At 43.8% G+C, this 18,007-nt stretch overlaps 1 protein-coding gene across 3 annotated transcripts in view; it reads right to left on the reverse strand.

Annotated features, from left to right (window-relative positions):
- Positions 1-18,007, reverse strand: part of INPP5F (inositol polyphosphate-5-phosphatase F) — a 64,759-nt gene that overhangs the window by 5,973 nt on the left and 40,779 nt on the right. For 2 of the 3 annotated variants that reach the window (XM_029080367.2, XM_029080369.2), the window contains exons 9-19: positions 17,558-17,625; positions 16,547-16,671; positions 15,710-15,787; positions 14,176-14,296; positions 13,192-13,320; positions 12,257-12,374; positions 10,842-11,040; positions 8,852-8,923; positions 8,584-8,657; positions 7,266-7,394; positions 6,592-6,679 (exon numbers count right to left, since the gene is read on the reverse strand). In XM_029080367.2, coding sequence (XP_028936200.1) covers positions 6,592-6,679; positions 7,266-7,394; positions 8,584-8,657; positions 8,852-8,923; positions 10,842-11,040; positions 12,257-12,374; positions 13,192-13,320; positions 14,176-14,296; positions 15,710-15,787; positions 16,547-16,671; positions 17,558-17,625 — 1,201 coding nt within the window. The remainder of the gene's footprint in view (positions 1-6,591; positions 6,680-7,265; positions 7,395-8,583; positions 8,658-8,851; positions 8,924-10,841; positions 11,041-12,256; positions 12,375-13,191; positions 13,321-14,175; positions 14,297-15,709; positions 15,788-16,546; positions 16,672-17,557; positions 17,626-18,007) is intronic. The other variant, XM_029080368.2, reaches the window with a different exon arrangement.

Here is an 18,007-nt window from a genome sequence, read left to right on the forward strand (position 1 = left end):
CTTTAGCTGCGGAGAGGTAAAGGGGGGATGGCAGAGGGAGTAGAGGGGGAAGAGGAGCTCAGTCTGGGAAGGCCTCTTGGAGGAGGTGATTTTTAAGTAAGGTTTTGAAGAGGGAAAGAGAATCAGTTTGGCGGAGGTGAGGAGGGAGGGCGTTCCAGGACCGCGGGAGGACGTGACCCAGGGGTCGACAGCGGGATAGGCGAGACCGAGGGACGGCGAGGAGGTGGGCGGCGGAGGAGCGGAGCGTGCGGGGTGGGCGGTAGAAAGAGAGAAGGGAGGAGAGGTAGGAAGGGGCAAGGTGATGGAGAGCCTTGAAGCCTAGAGTGAGGAGTTTTTGTTTGGAGCGGAGGTCGATAGGCAACCACTGGAGTTGTTTAAGAAGGGGAGTGACATGCCCAGATCGTTTCTGCAGGAAGATGAGCCGGGCAGCGGAGTGAAGAATAGACCGGAGCGGGGCGAGAGAGGAGGAAGGGAGGTCAGAGAGAAGGCTGACACAGTAGTGTAGCCGGGATATAACGAGAGCCCGTAATAGTAAGGTAGCCGTTTGGGTGGAGAGGAAAGGGCGGATCTTGGCGATATTGTAGAGGTGAAACCGGCAGGTCTCGGTAACGGATAGGATGTGTGGGGTGAACGAGAGGGACGAGTCAAGGATGACACCGAGATTGCGGGCCTGCGGGACGGGAAGGATGGTCGTGCCATCCACGGTGATGGAGAAGTCTGGGAGCGGACCGGGCTTGGGAGGGAAGATGAGGAGCTCAGTCTTGCTCATGTTGAGTTTTAGGTGGCGGGCCGACATCCAGGTGGAGACGTCCCGGAGGCAGGAGGAGATGCGAGCCTGAAGGGAGGGGGAGAGGACAGGGGCGGAGATGTAGATCTGCGTGTCATCTGCGTAGAGATGGTAGTCAAAGCCGTGAGAGCGGATGAGTTCACCGAGGGAGTGAGTGTAAATGGAGAACAGAAGAGGGCCAAGAACTGACCCTTGAGGAACTCCAACAGTTAAAGGATGGGAGGGGGAGGAGGCTCCAGCGAAGGAGACCGAGAATGATCGGCCAGAGAGGTAAGAGGAGAACCAGGAGAGGACAGAGTCCGTGAAGCCAAGGTGAGATAAGGTATGGAGGAGGAGGGGATGGTCGACAGTGTCAAAGGCAGCAGAGAGGTCAAGGAGGATCAGAATGGAGTAGGAGCCATTGGATTTGGCAAGAAGGAGGTCATGGGTGACCTTAGAGAGAGCAGTCTCGGTAGAGTGGAGGGGACGGAAGCCAGATTGGAGGGGGTCTAGGAGAGAATGGGAGTTAAGGAATTCTAGGCATCGATTGTAGACGACTCGTTCTAAGATTTTGGAAAGGAAGGGTAGTAGGGAGATAGGACGATAACTGGAGGGGGAAGTGGGGTCAAGAGCGGGTTTTTTTAGGATGGGGGAGACGTGGGCGTGTTTGAAGGCAGAGGGGAAGGAGCCCTTGGAGATTGAGTGGTTAAAAATAGAAGTTAAGGAAGGGAGGAGGGCAGGGGCGATGGGGAATGGGGAATGACTACTGTGTCAGCCTTCTCTCTGACCTCCCTTCCTCCTCTCTCGCCCCGCTCCGGTCTATTCTTCACTCCGCTGCCCGGCTCATCTTCCTGCAGAAACGATCTGGGCATGTCACTCCCCTTCTTAAACAACTCCAGTGGTTGCCTATCGACCTCCGCTCCAAACAAAAACTCCTCACTCTAGGCTTCGAGGCTCTCCATCACCTTGCCCCTTCCCACCTCTCCTCCCTTCTCTCTTTCTACCGCCCACCCCGCACGCTCCGCTCCTCCGCCGCCCACCTCCTCGCCGTCCCTCGGTCTCGCCTATCCCGCCGTCGACCCCTGGGTCACGTCCTCCCGCGGTCCTGGAACGCCCTCCCTCCTCACCTCCGCCAAACTGATTCTCTTTCCCTCTTCAAAACCCTACTTAAAAATCACCTCCTCCAAGAGGCGTTCCCAGACTGAGCTCCTCTTCCCCCTCTACTCCCTCTGCCATCCCCCCTTTACCTCTCCGCAGCTAAAGCCTCATTTTCCCCTTTTCCCTCTGCTCCTCCACCTCTCCCTTCCCATCCCCACAGCACTGTACTCGTCCGCTCAACTGTATATATTTTCGTTACCCTATTTATTTTGTTAATGAATAGTACATCGCCTCGATTCTATTTAGTTGCCATTGTTTTTACGAGATGTTCTTCCCCTTGACGCTGTTTATTGCCATTGTTCTTGTCTGTCCGTCTCCCCCGATTAGACTGTAAGCCCGTCGAACGGCAGGGACCGTCTCTATCTGTTGCCGACTTGTTCATCCCAAGCGCTTAGTACAGTGCTCTGCACATAGTAAGCACTCAATAAATACTATTGAATGAATGAATTCTCTGTGCAGGGAGTTTAATTATAAATGATTACATTTCACTATATTCATTACATTACTAGAAGCAGCATGGCCTAGTGGAGAGAACTTTGGCTCTTCCTTCATCCTCCAAAGATTGTAGGACATTTTTGTCCAGCTCCCCAGTTTAACTGAAATCGAGAGCAGGGGGACACAGGTCATGTTACTGTCGTACTGTCCCGCCTGCTTAGTAATAACACCGATGATGATGATGATAATTGTATTTGTTAAGCACTTACTATGTACCAAGCACTCTGTACTAAGCACTGGAATAAATACAAGTTGATCAGGTTAGTCACAGTCCCTGATCCACATGGAGCTCAGAGTCTAAGTAGGAGGGAGAACAGGTATTTTATCCCCATTTTGCAGATGAGGGAACTGAGGCAGAGAGAAGTTCCATGACTTGCCCAAGGTCACACAGCAGATAGGTGACAGAGCCAGAATGAGAAGACGGGTCCTCTGACCCCTAGGCCTTTTCCCCTAGGCCACGCTGCTGCTGGTATCAATAGGGTAAGGAGTAGCTAAGAATACTTTTTCGGTTTACTTCCCACAAACTATATTTCCCCGAGGGCAAAAGTCCTGTTTCCTGACCCCAGTAACAGCTGTGCCGAAGCACATGGGAAAGATGCACTGACAGCTTGATGCAGAAATGTACACACGCTCCTTTTGGGATCTTCCTGGGGCAAAGTCCCCTAAACTCCTAAGTAATCCATTCAGCCAAGTCTCTCCTGAAGGTCCAGGCACGGCGGGGGAAGAGGGGAAGAAAGCAAGCTCAATCTTATGGAAAGGCACTGCTGCTTCTTTCCCCAGGTAACGCTGAAACAGGGCGTCTCAATCTGATCAGCGAACAGCCCCACAGGAGCGGTTGATTCAGAAGGGTTTGAAGATCAGAGAGAGGAGATCTGCTTTCTGCTTACCCCGTGGTGGTTTTTAGGGAACACGGCCCTGAGGGTTATGGCCTGAAGCTGAAGGAGGGCTGGCCGGGACAGGAATCCCAGAGATGATTCTCCCTCTGTCCCGTTAATGCACCCCTTTCCCTACTGTCTTTCCTCCCCACTACTCCCTCCCTCTGAACCCCTGCTGACTCTGGCTTATTCCCTACCCCTTAAAAGGGACCTTCTGTCTTGGAGGTAGAAAGGTTCTAAGTCTTTCTGGATAGGCGAGAGATACAGGCCTGAACCCCAGCTCCCCTTCCCGTGGCAGTGGGGCTGAACAGGAGGAGAGGCGGGCACAGCCGCAAAGCCCCCCTCCCTGGGCTCGATGCTTGTGCCGTGGGGGAAGCAGATGCCAAGACAGTGGACGCGGCCAACCAGCAGCCCATCTCTACAAACTGCCCGTGAGGAAAGCAGTGTGGTCTAGTTGGACAGAGCAGGGGCCTGGGAATCAAAGGACCCGTGTTCTAACCCTGGCTCTGCCAAGTACCTGCCATGTGCCCTCAGGCGACTCGCTTCATTTCTCTGTGTCTCAGTTTCCTTATCTGCAAAAAAGAGGAACCCAATACCTGTACTCTCCCCTACTTACACCGTGAGCCCCATATGGGACCTGAATATCTTGTATCTGCCCCAGTATTTAGTAGAGCACTTGGCCTATGGTAAGCACTTAACAAATACCACGATTACTATTACTATTATTCAATTCATTCATTCAATAGTATTTATTGAGCGCTTACTATGTGCAGAGCACTGTACTAAGCACTTGGAATGTACAGATCGGCAACAGATACAGTCCCTGCCCTTTGACGGGCTTACAGTCTAATCGGGGGAGACGGACAGACAAGAACAATGACAATAAATAGAATCGAGGGGAAGAACATCTCATTAAAACAATAGCAAATAAATAGAATCAGGGTGATGTACATTTTAGAATCAGGGTGATGTACATCTCATTAAACAAAATAAAGAGGGTGATGAAGATATATACAGTTGAGCGGACGAGTACAGTGCTGAGGGGATGGGACGGGAGAGGGGGAGGAGCAGAGGGAAAGGGGGGAGAAGAGGGTTTAGCTGCGGAGAGGTAAGGGGGTGGGTAGAGGGAGCAGGGGGAAAAGGGGAGCTCAGTCTGGGAAGGCCTCTTGGAGGAGGTGAGCTTTAAGTAGGGTTTTGAAGAGGGGAAGAGAATCAGTTTGGCGGAGGTGAGGAGGGAGGGCATTCCGGGACCGCGGAAGGACGCGGCCCGGGGGTCGACGGCGGGATAGGCAAGACCGAGGAACGGCGAGGAGGTGGGCGGTGGAGGAGCGGAGCGTGCGGGGTGGGCGGTAGAAAGAGAAAAGGGAGGAGAGGTAGAAAGGGGCAAGGTGATGGAGAGCCTTGAAGCCTAGAGTTAAAAGTTTTTGTTTTGTGCGGAGGTCGATAGGCAACCACTGGAGGTTTTTAAGAAGGGGAGTGACATGCCCAGAGCATTTCTGCAGGAAGATGAGCCAGGCAGCAGAGTGAAGAACAGACTGGAGCGGGAAGAGAAAGGAGGAAGGGAGATCAGAGAGAAGGCTGACACAGTAGTCTAGCGGGGATATTACGAGAGCCTGTAGTTGCTTTCCATTCCAGGTCCAGTTCAATGCAAAGACATTCACTGTATACGTATATGATTTGATTGGGAAAGATTCTCAAAGCAGAGAGACTTTCCATGACTACATTAGAGAGCCCCCAAAATAGTATGTCTATACAGCTTCTGTTACTGTGGGGGAGCATAACTTTCAAACCACTAGCATCGTTTAAAAGCCTCAGGACCAGTTCTTATGTAAATATTCATCTATCCTATTTGCCGATCTAACTGCACCCTGAACTCAGCTATCTTGCCCTCTGTCTCTCCGTCTCATCTATCTAGCAACTGACCTCTCGCCCAGGTCTTATCTCTCCCCACCTTCAAAGCCTTATTGAAGGCACATCTCCTCTCCTAAGCCCTCATTTCTTCTTTTCCCTTCTGATTTGCTCCCTTTATTCAACTTAGCCCACCCCTGGTCTCACAGCACTAATGTACCTTCCCGTAATTTATTTATATTAATGTCTGCCTCCCCCTCTATACCGTAAGCTCACTGTGGGCAGGGAATGTGTCTGTTACATTGTTGTGTTGTACTCTTCCAAGTGCTTAGTACAGTGTCCTGCACACAGTAAGCACTCAATTACTACTGAGACATAGATGATCAATCAATCAACTGTACTTATTGAGAGCTTACCTGGTGCAGAGCACTGTACTAAGCGCTTGAGACAATACGACAGAGTGGGTAGGCATGTTCCCTACCCTCAGCAAGCTTACAGTCTAGAGCGGACTGTAGACTGGAAGGGTAGATTTGGAAAACAGGTGAGGGATATTTAGAGAGAAGGTGGAGAAGGAAAAAGGGATGGGAGCAGAGAGGAAATCGAGGGGGAGGCTTTGGAGAGCTCCCGTCTTACGGTCTCGATTTTGTCATCAAAGTAGTTCGAAAGGTCAAAGATGGTGTGGGGAGGCAGAGCGAGGATACTGGGGGCTTCAGGAAGGAGTTAAAATTATACACAACTTATTGGGCAGGGATCGTGTCTACCAACTCTGCTGTATCGTACTTTCCCAAGTAAGCACTCAATAAATAATAATAATAATAATAATGCTGGTATTTGTTAAGCGCTTACTATGTGCAGAGCACTGTTCTATGCGCTGGGGTAGATACAGGGGAATCAGGTTGTCCCACGTAGGGCTCACAGTCTTAATCCCTATTTTACAGATGAGGTAACTGAGGCCCAGAGAAGTGAAGTGACTTGCCCACAGTCACACAGCTGACAAGTGGCAGAGCCGGGATTCGAACCCATGACCTCTGACTCCAAAGCCCGGGTTCTTTCCACAGAGCCACGCTGCTTCTCTAAAAATAAATACCACTGACTTCCCGACTGACGTATTGACAGTTGCTTAGTAGAAGAGAGTGAAGAGTGGAAATTGCTGCAACTACCACTCTTGGAAGTTCACAAGAGTGAACTTCCACATTTCACATGGATGTGAGATGGCTGATGGCAGGCTGGTGCTTGAACTTCTGCCCACAGTGCTCCAAAAAATGAGCATCCACAAGGATGCTGAAGTCCCCGAGGTGCAGTGATGGGGAGGAAAGGGAGAAAAGAAGGAGGGGGAGTGTACCAGAATCACTCAGAAAAGCAGAGATAGGGTCAGGTGGGAGCAGTAGATGATGGATTCCCTTTTGTCGCTATTCAAAAAGGAATACAACCTGAAAAATATTCACTCACCTCTCGAGCTTTTTCTCGATAATAGGTACATCTAATCCCATGGCTTGTTTGGTGATCTGCAGCATCTCTGCAATGCACTGAAGGGTGTCTGAAATCCAATGAATAAGCCTGTCAGATTTTCTAATGCTCAGAAGAATTGCCACTTTTTAATTTAATCTGAAATGTGATTTGTCTGTCCCATAATTCAACTGTCCCCAGTTGCTTATAACCTGCCCCAACACGCCCTTCCCACAATTTATCTTCAAGGTTAACAGAGTAATTTTTGAACAACAAGAGGTCAAAAAACATATTAAATATTACAGGATAGACTGATCCTCAGCGTGACAAATACTGCTTATTATTACCCCGATTATTATTACTTACACAAAGGAAATGCAATCAAGCAATTTTCTAAAATCCAATAAACCCAAGGCTTTCTGTCATAGTTCACTGCCTTTCTTCAGCCCTCGATCCCTTATTTAAAATTCTACTTCCCTAATATCAATCACAACATCTGCATGTCTTTCCCTGTTCTGGAAAGGAAGACTGCAAAATACAAAATTCTTCTATCAGAGCAATTGTATTTCAAGCCACTTCATGTAGGTCCCACTCAGAATTTCAGGCAAACTATAGTGAATTTTACAATTAACAATTTAAAAAATTCCTAGAATGCTTAATTTTCACTTCCTCATTACCTTTTCCATCCTCTTCTGGGTTGCGCATTACTGCTCTGAGCGTGTGAAAATATCCACTTGTTTCTTTATTCTTGTAATGTAGTCGCATGCAGGAGAATTTAGGTTTTCCAAAAAAAGTGGGCTCAGGACCTAAAATAACCCAAATGAACACCATTAAACACTAATAAGGAAGAAAAAAATATGGGCTGTATTGTTTTCAGGATGCCAAATTCATACTCATTAGATGGGGTCATTTTAGGCCACTCTTCTTTCTCAGACTAAATCTAACTACACCATTCACAAAATACATGCTTGATTTGACACAGTTCAAAAAATAAGCTCAAGTAAAGTGAAGGATATCTAACAATACAAAATAATGTATTTTCCTACCCTGCCTTCTCCGGCAGGTTTCAAAAATAGTCTTCTGAATGACTATGGAGCAAAAAAATTACAACTCGTGGATGGACAGAGAGCGACTGAAACAGAACATCTCCTGGGCCGGGTGCAGACAAATCTGAATTAGGTTTTTACGGTAGATACGGGTCTCCCTTTCTATCTAGAAAAGATCCTCTCGGTTATAAACCTTAGTGTTTGTTTAGAGGGAGAAGCAGGGGATAAGAAGCAGGGGCAGGGGGCAAGGGAAACAAGAAAAGCAAAAGAGGGAAAGGAGAAAAAAGGCAGCAGCAGAGCCAGTGTTTTCAGCAGTTCCAGCTGAACTGGCTGGTACTAGGCCCGCCAGCTGAGCTCAGCATGACTGCTTTTTTTACCCCCCACTGGGGCAGTGGTGATGACAGGTGGGAGCTCGGAGCTGGGCCCGCAGGATTCAGCCAGAGACCACGTTGCCAGCAGCGGGGCGGCCTTGGGAGCCTTAGCCTCGCAGGGTCTGAAGCTCATCTTGCCGGGCAGCCGCGGAGCCCGACGGGGCAGCAGCAGCCTTGCAAATCGGGCCTGGGGGAACCGGGACTCGAGAGGCTGAAATGACCATCCGATCTCTTGTCCCACATCCTGCCCGCCAGCAATCCCCACATCTCAGGCAGCGAATCAATGAGTCCATCGTATTTATTGAGCACTTTCTGTGTGCAGAGCACTGTTCGAAGCACTTGGGAGAGTACGACAGGACACGGTTCCCCGCCTTACGGTCTAGAGTTATAATGTCCCATTTTAAAATTTAGACTGTTCAGGTCACGCATCGGACCTGAAGAACCTAAAGCTGGTGGTGAACAGATCTTTACATTTCTTGACACCTGGTCGCCTTACAATATGTCTATCTGTTATAGCAACATAAACAAACAAGACGTTGGTTCCTTCAAAATACATCAGACTTTTAGAAGAGTTTTACCTATTTCTATTTTCTCCAAATCTTCCAGGCTCAGCCTTTGATACTGATTTACCTTATCCACTTCATCATCGTAACTAGAAGGGATGAAAAAGTGAAGATTAAAATGGGGGAGGGGTACATTTGGTGCTTAGTCGGGGTTTTACGAGACTGGGAAGTACCAACCAAACAGTTAAAAAATACTTTGCATTCTAAGACTCGCATGTTCTTGGCAACAACCTGCCCGTGTAAAACAGTACAGTAACGGTTTGGAAACCAATGGACAACTTACTAGGCCACGTAGTAGGCGGAGTTAGAAAGCAGTAGCAGCACATCCACATCTTTGTGAGTGGCATCAGTGAGGCTAAACAAACATGACATACGTTATTAGAAAAAAGAAGTTCCACCTCCAGCCATCCAGCAAAACTATGCAGCAAGACCAAATCTGACAAAAATGAGGCTTCGGCAAAAAAACACCGAAGTTAAATCTGATAAAAATGCAACACCTATAACTACAACTACAGAATCACTCAGAACTCTCTCACTCTATTTTTGGCTGAGTTTCAAATGCTTAGCCTCCAAAGCTCAAATGTCCACCCGCAATGTCCAATTCCAAGTATTTTCCAAGCAATGGCAAAGTCTATTTACAGTTCTGGTCAACAGGGGTTAAGAAACTTCAACAAACTCTTACATAGGGTAATTCTGATCCAAGGTTCTACTATAAGCACAGCGAGAACACACGTAGGATGATAAAAGGTCAGTGGTTCAAATTTCATATGGAGAAAGGTCAGTAGCCAGAGAACAGCAAGTAAAATACAGATTTTCTTTGCCAACTGCGGGGATTCGGGTCTTTAAACAATCTTTTTGACAAAACTGGTGAGCCCAAAGATTTCTGGAATCAAGGGGATTAGGCTTCCAGCCGGCTTCCCTCCTCACATAGAGAAGTTCAAGGGAGCGTGGAGGAGGACAGGCATTCTAAAGTTGCTATAAGCTCTTCGGGTTGCAAGGAAAATCACTTACAGTAACTATTGACAGTTTGCTGTTACCACAGTGCTGTTACCCACTTGGATCACATTTTGGGTTTCCATTACTGCATCCATTAGCATCACACAGGAACTAAACGGTAACTGTTTAAAGTTTACTGCTACTATAAACTTACTGTAAAGATTAGTTCTCCATGCAATGTTAATGTAACTACTGATGCAGTAACAGTACAGAGCAATGCAAACCGATCTTGTGCCGAAGGGAACAAAGCTGGTGGCAGTACATTGGAAAGGTATTAAACATGACTATGGAAAACCATGGTTACGCAAAACTGCACAACCAAGAAGCCAAAGCAGTCTATAGAAAACTGCAGTTAGGGAGACTGGGCTTAGCATAGGACACAGGGAGCATTCATTCTTGGGGCCAATCAAAATAGTCAAGAAACCAAAATGCCCTTCAATCCTGACTGATTTCCTTGACATTCCTCAACCAAATATTTTCAACTTATTGAGAGCAGGGACATTGGCACAGCACTGAGAAATGGTGATAAGGTCATGGCCCAATCCTATCTCCCGTACCCAGAGGACTATCGCTTGTCTGTTTTCATAAGAAGAAAAAGCAAACGGATGACTCCGCTATTACAAAGAGACAAAGTACAGTTAAACTTTTGTGGCAAAATGCGATAAATTTCTAATCACTCCACATCTTCTGCTAGAGAAAATAAACATTTCTCTCATAATCCATCATTGTATTTATAGAGGGCTGACTATGTGCAGAGCACTGTACTAAGCGCTTGGGGGAGTATGATATAACAGAGTTGGCAGATACGTTCCCTGTCCACAACGAACTTTGTAATGCCAACATCACGTTTACACCGTGTCTTGAAATTCACACCGTTCTAAAATAGAGTCTCAGACTGACCCTGCAGCCATGCTTCATTTAAAGATTACTGGCAGTTACAGAATGGTGAGGGGAATTTCTCACAGATTAGTGGTAGCTGCTCTTGAAACAGGACGGTGAGGGGAATTTCTCAGAATAGGTAGACACTAATTTGAACAAAATTTCAAGAAAATCCTGAACCAAGCCTCATTTTGTTGTTAATTTTTTTTCTTTAATTAGTTAACTAAAACCGCTGAGTCCCTCCAGAGCTACAGCAAAGCCGTGCTATGAAGCTTGTTTAAAATTTCTATGGGCTACGTTATGTTCACTAAGATACTGCCCAAATTGAAACAAAGTTACTCAATCATAAACACCTATTGATAGTGACACCTATCAATACCAATTTCCTGGAAACTGACCTTGGGTCGCAATCAATAAGTGCCCATCCCCCATGGAACTTTTCATCATCTGGCAAGAGTAATTTCATGTAGCTCTGTAACAGCTGGCTAACCAATTCCTGATGGCTTCTCTGATTTTCCTTATGCAGAGCCTCATGTTCTTTCTCTTTTGTAAATATGGAATAGAGATCTTCCGTGACTGGGATACCCTGCATCAAATCTAAAGAAAACAGATGTCAGTATTTGAGACGTTAGTTTACTGTTTGGAACACTCATTCTAGCTTTTATTTTAAATACAGTTGCCATTTTCTTGATAAACTTGGTTAAATCCAGTTTACAAATAAGAATTCTCCATTTGGCTGTCTACCTTGATGTACTCCTTGTTGAAACCTTCTAAACTTCTCTCAGTTCTGGCAATTACTTTTCTGCTGTTTGGGCCATCTGGTTGCTACCCCAAGTGGCCGCTTTTTTTTGCTTGCTTTTAATGGTATTTGGTAGGCACTTACTATATGCCCTGGACTATACTAAGCTCTGGGGTAGGTACAAGATAATCAGCTGGACAAAGTCTATGTCCCACTTGGGGTTCAGTCTTAACTCTCATTTTATAGATACACAGAGAGATTAACTGACTTGCCTAAGGTCAAACAACAGAAAATTTACTGGTATCTACTCCAGTGTTTAGAACAGTGTTTGGCATGAAGTGGACACAACAAATATCATTTAAAAAAAAAAAAAGTGGAGTAGAATTCCAGGACTCTGACTCCCAGACCTGTGCCATTTCTACTAGGCCACGCTACTTCTCATCTTACAGTCATCCCTTCACTTTATATTCCCCAAATGCAGCCAGGGCCAGACAACATGCCATCCTGAAGTAGATGGATAATGTTTTTGGCTGCAATCTGGGGCCAAAAATCATATTAGATCAAATAAGAAGAAAAATTTACCATAGAGCACCGTATTATCTAAAAGCAGTAATCTGATCTTTATTAAGAATAGATGATTTAGTACCATTATCATTATTATTACCATTAATAATAACAACATAAATCATGTTCTTGAGAGGTGAAGATGCAATTCATCTGTATTAAAACTTGCAGGGGAAATTAACATGACAGTTTTTGCAATTTAGCAGTGATAATGGTGGTATTTGTTAAGCACATACTATGTGCCAGGTCCTGTACTAAGCACTGGGGTGGATAACCGGGTTGGAAACGGGCCATGTCCCATGTGGGGCTCACAGTCAATCTCCATTTTACAGATGAGGTAACTAAGGCACAAAGAATTTAAGTGACTTGCCCAAGGTCACATAGCAGAAAAGTGGAGCTGGGATTGGAACCCAGGTCCTTCTGACTCCTAGGCCCATGTTCTATCCACTAGGCCAGGCTGCTTCTAAAGACGGAAACATTTCAACTCATAAATGAATGTGTGGTTCTTACCTATAACCGCTTGCCTGTAAGCATCCTTAAAGCGATTCAAGTAATATCTATTTGCAGAGTTAACGCCATCTTTCATTACTCCTGCCAACTTCCTTTCGCCAGTTCTTGTAAAATCACCCTGCCAGATAAAATGAGGTATTTTGACCATTTAATACCCAAACACAAGCTCTCCTAGAAAGTATTTTTATTGGCTTCTGGACAAGTTTGGGATGATAGCAATAAAATTCAAACTTAGGCCTGGACAGACTGTACCATCACAATTGCTAATTGTGAATCCAGAGAACAAGGTTAAGTTTTCTTAGAAACTTCACCAAGTTCTCATTTTTGTCCAAGAGAACCATGTGTTGTTCTAGGTTCATCAATTCAACAATGCCATCAGAAACCAGAGTTTAATCAAGTTTACCGGTATACTAAAAGAAAGAGGAGAAAAATCTTTGTGAAGATAAAAGCCTGATCTTGCCAGGCAGAAAATTCTTTACTTTCAACTTCATACAGTTTACTTTCAACTTTATACAGTTGAGCATTCCAGTTTACGTTTCCGTCACATTAAAAGAGTCTTCACTTGAAATACTGACAGTAACTATCTTAAAGATGAAGGGGTATTTAGTTTCAGTTTTATTTTTAAGATCTTAGCCTTTTCATTTAAGCTCATTCACTTCAAAGAACTTCTCATAGAATGACGACATAAAATACAATTACAGAGATTGGATTGGAGGTTTCATCACTTGGGAAACATCCAGGAAGGCATTTTCTCTGAAAGTTTTCAAAGGACAGAGCCAGGAGTCAGAGCTACTTTTCAGAATTCTAGCCTCACAAACAGTCTCAGAACTGTACCACTTAAATCCCCCAAATTTTCACTGCCACAGAACCAAAGTTTGACTTCTGGTTTTCTTATCAGGACATTTGCTGGTCTTTTGGGTTTTTTTGTTTTTTACCTTTAAAGCTGCTGTTCCAGCATATTGCCTACTTATGGAATCTCCATTGTTGGCCCACATTATCTGGTATATCCTACTGCATTTCACCGGTAGTGGCTGCTCGGGTGGCATCACACCTAACTTCTTCAGCTAAAATTAAACACACTCATTAATGGACCGAGTGAGATTTCATATGAAATGAATTAAGGACACGACATACAAGCAAACCAAAGGACAGCAAACTCCAAGGTATATCTACAATTAAGGAATCTCCGAAATTTGTAGAAAAGTTTGTGATTAACTACTAGAGAAATAAGGACAAAAAAGAATAACGTATTTTGGCAACTTAAGATAATGGAAAGATAAAGAAAAGCTATAGCAAGCCACCTTTAAGAGGATCTTTACTAAATGAAATTCCTTTGACTTTTAGATCTATTCAAACTAACAGGGAGCAACTGAGTACTAAGAAAAAATTGATTGCCCTTCATCATTTATAATAGAAAGCCTACAAGTTTCAAAATATCATGACTTGCACCTTCAAAATTTGTCCTTAAGGAAACGGCTCGACTTAGCATGCAATTTTTGGTTTTATTTTGCACCCTCAATGATTTCTTCTATTTGAATAGTTGTGTCTAAGTGTTCTATTGTAGTATTTGTTAAATGTTTACTATGTGCCAGGCAGCAATGTACTCAGCAGTGGGGTAGATACAATCTAATCAGATTGGACACAATACATGTCCCACAGTATTAATACCCATTTTACAGATGAGGTAAGTTTCAGAGAAGTTAAGCGACTTGCCCAAGGTCACACAGCACACAAGTGGAGGACCTGGGTTTAGAACCCAGGTCCTTCTGATTCCTGGGTCCGTATTCCATTCACTGAGCCCGTATTCCATTCACTAGCCACCTTGCTTCTTGCCTGGCTAATAAAGACTTATGAGGCTTTATGCAAGACAAATGAAATATCTGCAACCTCATTCAATGAAATAATTTAGTCATACATACCTGCTGTTCCATGACCACTCTTGCAATAGCTGCTTGTACTACATTAGTACGATCCAAGCAGTCCATGCAGTTGACTCGAAAAATCCCTTCCTGCTTACATATCACTCCGGCTTGATCGACCCTTAAAAAAAAAAATGGAACTTAAAATTCTTTTAATTTTTAAATTAAAAAATGAAACTTGAACATTCAAGCCAATTTGAACAAAAACAAAAGCCTATTAAATGGCAAAACATATTAATTACTATAAGAATAAACACTCCTAAAGTAATTATGGTAATTGTTAATCGCTTGCTATGTGCCAGGCGCTGTACTAAATAAATCGGATTGGACAAAGTCCCTGTCTCACGTGGGGCTCACAGTCTCAATCCCCATTTTACAGACAAGGTAACTGAGGCCCAGAAAGGTGAAGTGACTTGCCCAAGTCACACAGCAGGCAAGTGGAGGGGCTGGGATTAGAACCCAGGACATTTTGACTCCCAGTCCCATTTTCTATCCAGTACGCCATGCTGCTACTCAACTTCCTTATTGGTAATATAGCAGACTAAAATATTCTGATTGAAGACTACAATTTTAATAAGGAGTAAACAACCATAAAATTCATGGCACAAAATCTGACCATAGCACACAGCTATGGGGCCAGTCCTCTGTTAGTATAATATCTTACAGAGTTGATATCTGGACCTAGTTGCCTAGGAAAAAAATTAGAAGCTAGATTTTTATGCAATCTATACAGTTTTTCAAGCCCACGGTCAATAGGTCAATCTAGTTTCTTCCTTTGACTCACCATCTGCACTGTCGCATGATTGAGGGTGGGTCACTATGCCAGGTTCTAGTCAGAACTATATCTAAATTATCTGAAAGATGTAATTACCTCATTTAAAATGCACAGGCAAGGCAACCTACTTTTCCAATCCTATCCGGGGCTACCAGAAAGTCTTACCTAAACCCCTTCTGCAACCACTGGGTTATTTTCTATAGTTCACTGCTTTGAAGACATCAAACAACTAATAATTATTTTAATAACTTTTCATACATTTAAACACTTTAATGTCTTCTCTTAGCTTTCATTTCTTTATGTTAAATAGTAATAACAATAATAATAATTATGGTATTTGTTAAGAGTTTACTCTGTGCCAGGCACTGTTCTAAGCACTGCAGTGGATACAAGATAATTGGGTTGTACACAGTCCCTGTTCCAAACAGGGCTCACCGTCTTAATCCCCATTTTAGAGATGAGCGAACTGAGGCCCAGAGAAGTGAATTGACTTGCCCAAGGCCGCATAGTAGACAACTGCAATTCCTTACTCTTTTTACATACTTCCTATTTTCCTAACTGAAAAATCCTCCAGGAAATGAAGAACCTAAAATACTAATGACCATCACAATATTGAAAAGAAAAGGGAGACAATACGTGACCAAAAATATTTTTAAAATGTTTTCAAGTGTGCTTTTGCCCCAAGGGGGGCCAGCACACAGAAACTAAAAAGTTAAAATGATCTGCATAAGCTACGTTAGCATGTTAAATCGCACTTACCAGCACCACTTCATGTCAAGGATAATGTCATGGATAGCATCTGTAAGAGTTTGAACGTTCTCAAACTTCATCCCTCGGCTGCAAAGCCAAAAACCGCACATTAATTCAGTCAGGTCAGACTGGGTCTCAATCCCACATGAGGCTCACAGTCTAAGCAGATATTGAATCCCCATTTACAGATGAGGAAACATGCCCAGAGAAGTTCAGTGACTTGCCCACTATCACACAGCAGGCAAGCGGCAGATCGCAGGTCCTCTGACTCCCAGGCCTGTACTCTTTCCAATAGGCCACCCTACTTCTCCCATGAACAATTAAACATCCAGCTTTGATACTGGAGCAAAACCCAGGCTTCTACAGAGTCCTCTCAGTGCCTTTAAAGGGATCCATTCCCCCACTCAAAGGAATGAGATTTTTGATATTCTTCCAAGTTTACCACCCAACACAGGCATTCAGGCTCCCTACCATAGGGGCAGATTTACCGAGTGCAAGAAAAAGATCCTCCAGCATAATTAAGAAGACAAGGGAATCCAAGGCAACCAAGTAGTACAAGAAATAAGTAGTAAGATTACAGATGGGAGAATCATAAAATACATTTCCAAAACAGTTTGGATGGGAGAAAAGATATCCAAGAAAAAAAAGAAAAAATGTGGTCAGCTAGGGTATAAGGGATAATATACTGACCCCTTTAATATATTTAATTTGTAAATTAAACCAACATAATCCCTTCTAAAAGTGCACAAGGGCAAAGAAGGAAGAGGATCTTCTTCTACCTAATGAAGGCTAAATTAAGGTCTCCAAAGCAACTTGTGACACTCTTCCCTTTAAAAGCCTACCTACCAGTGTTCATGGAAGTCGAATGAGACGTAAGTAAGGTTAGAATTGTTGAATAGTAACACTTGCTTAAGGTAAGCATCTCCAATAATCTTTTCTCTTCCTGCCTGATCCACCAAGTTAATAATGACCTGTTTGGGGAGGAGGAAATGTGGAGAGAAAAAAAAAATTACAACTTACATAAGTCTTAAAGTCTTGATCATTCTTCTTTCCTATCAAGAAATGGTTCTGTATTTCTTTTCAGGTTATACTGTGCCATTAATCTGAAGTTTTCCCCGTGTTCAAATTGAGCTCCCCTAAAATCCCACCTCCTCCAAGTCATTTTCAATTAACTTCTCTAACACCTCGAGTCAGATCAATCCATTAGTCATTTCTAGCACTTTCATATTTATATATACACCTTCCTACAGCACTTATGTATACTTGTATGACAGACTGTACAATTTTTTTTTTACATTACTTGTTAATCACTTACTGTGTGTCAAGCACTGATCTAAGCACTAGGGTAGATACAAGTAAATCAGGGTTGGACACAGTCCCTTTTCCACATGGGGCTCACAGTCTAATGGGGAAGGAGAACAGGTATTACCCTATTTGTACAATTCTTATCTCTGTCTCCTCCAAAAGAATGCAAACTCCTTGAGGTCAGAAGATTTGCTTCGTACTGCTGCTGTACTTTCCCAAGCTATTTTTACAGCAGAGCACTCGGTGGGAGTGCAATACATAACATTATCACCACAACTCCTGCTTCAAGGTTTTCCTTATTTGGCTCATTAAAATTATTGGCCCCAGTGTAATTCATTTACTGATTCTTACATATTTTCCAAAAACTGTTTAATTGTTGAATCACTAAGCTAATCACAAGAGAGGAATGCTACTTCAGTTTGATGTGTGTTGGGTTTATTTTTAAAAAATAATTGCCCTTTACAATTATTTTCAAACAATGATTGATTAAAAATATTCATATGTGTTGCTCTGATGAGAAAGAAAAAGCTGATGCCTGCAACTAAAACCTACCTGTTTTTTGTAAATTTTCAGTTGTTCTTCAAAATGGGCACAAAAATAGGAAACGGTTTCCTTTTCACCTACAAAGAAGAATGAAATACTGATTTTTCTCACTATAGCAGCTATATTATCCAGTCATTATTTAAAAGAGTATAAATCCACAAACTCTCCTAGGCTTGCCAATAGAGCTTACCTGGGCAAAGCTTTTATGAAATGGCCCTTTGTCCTGAATGAGGAAGCTCCTGGCACTGATTAATGTTCACGGGCACTAGTGTGACAACCAATATGTAATCTATACACCCCCAGCCTGCAATATAAAAACCTACATTTTTTCATAATGTGCAAGTTAGACACATCAGAGCAATTAACTCTCCTTTTTTCAAACCAGCCTTCAGATCTAGAGTCCAATAAGTCATCAACTAACTTAAATCTTTTGAAATGAATGTAATATTCCACAGGCCG

This window comes from Ornithorhynchus anatinus, chromosome 16, assembly GCF_004115215.2.
Source record: "Ornithorhynchus anatinus isolate Pmale09 chromosome 16, mOrnAna1.pri.v4, whole genome shotgun sequence".
Classification (NCBI taxonomy): Eukaryota; Metazoa; Chordata; class Mammalia; order Monotremata; family Ornithorhynchidae; genus Ornithorhynchus; species Ornithorhynchus anatinus.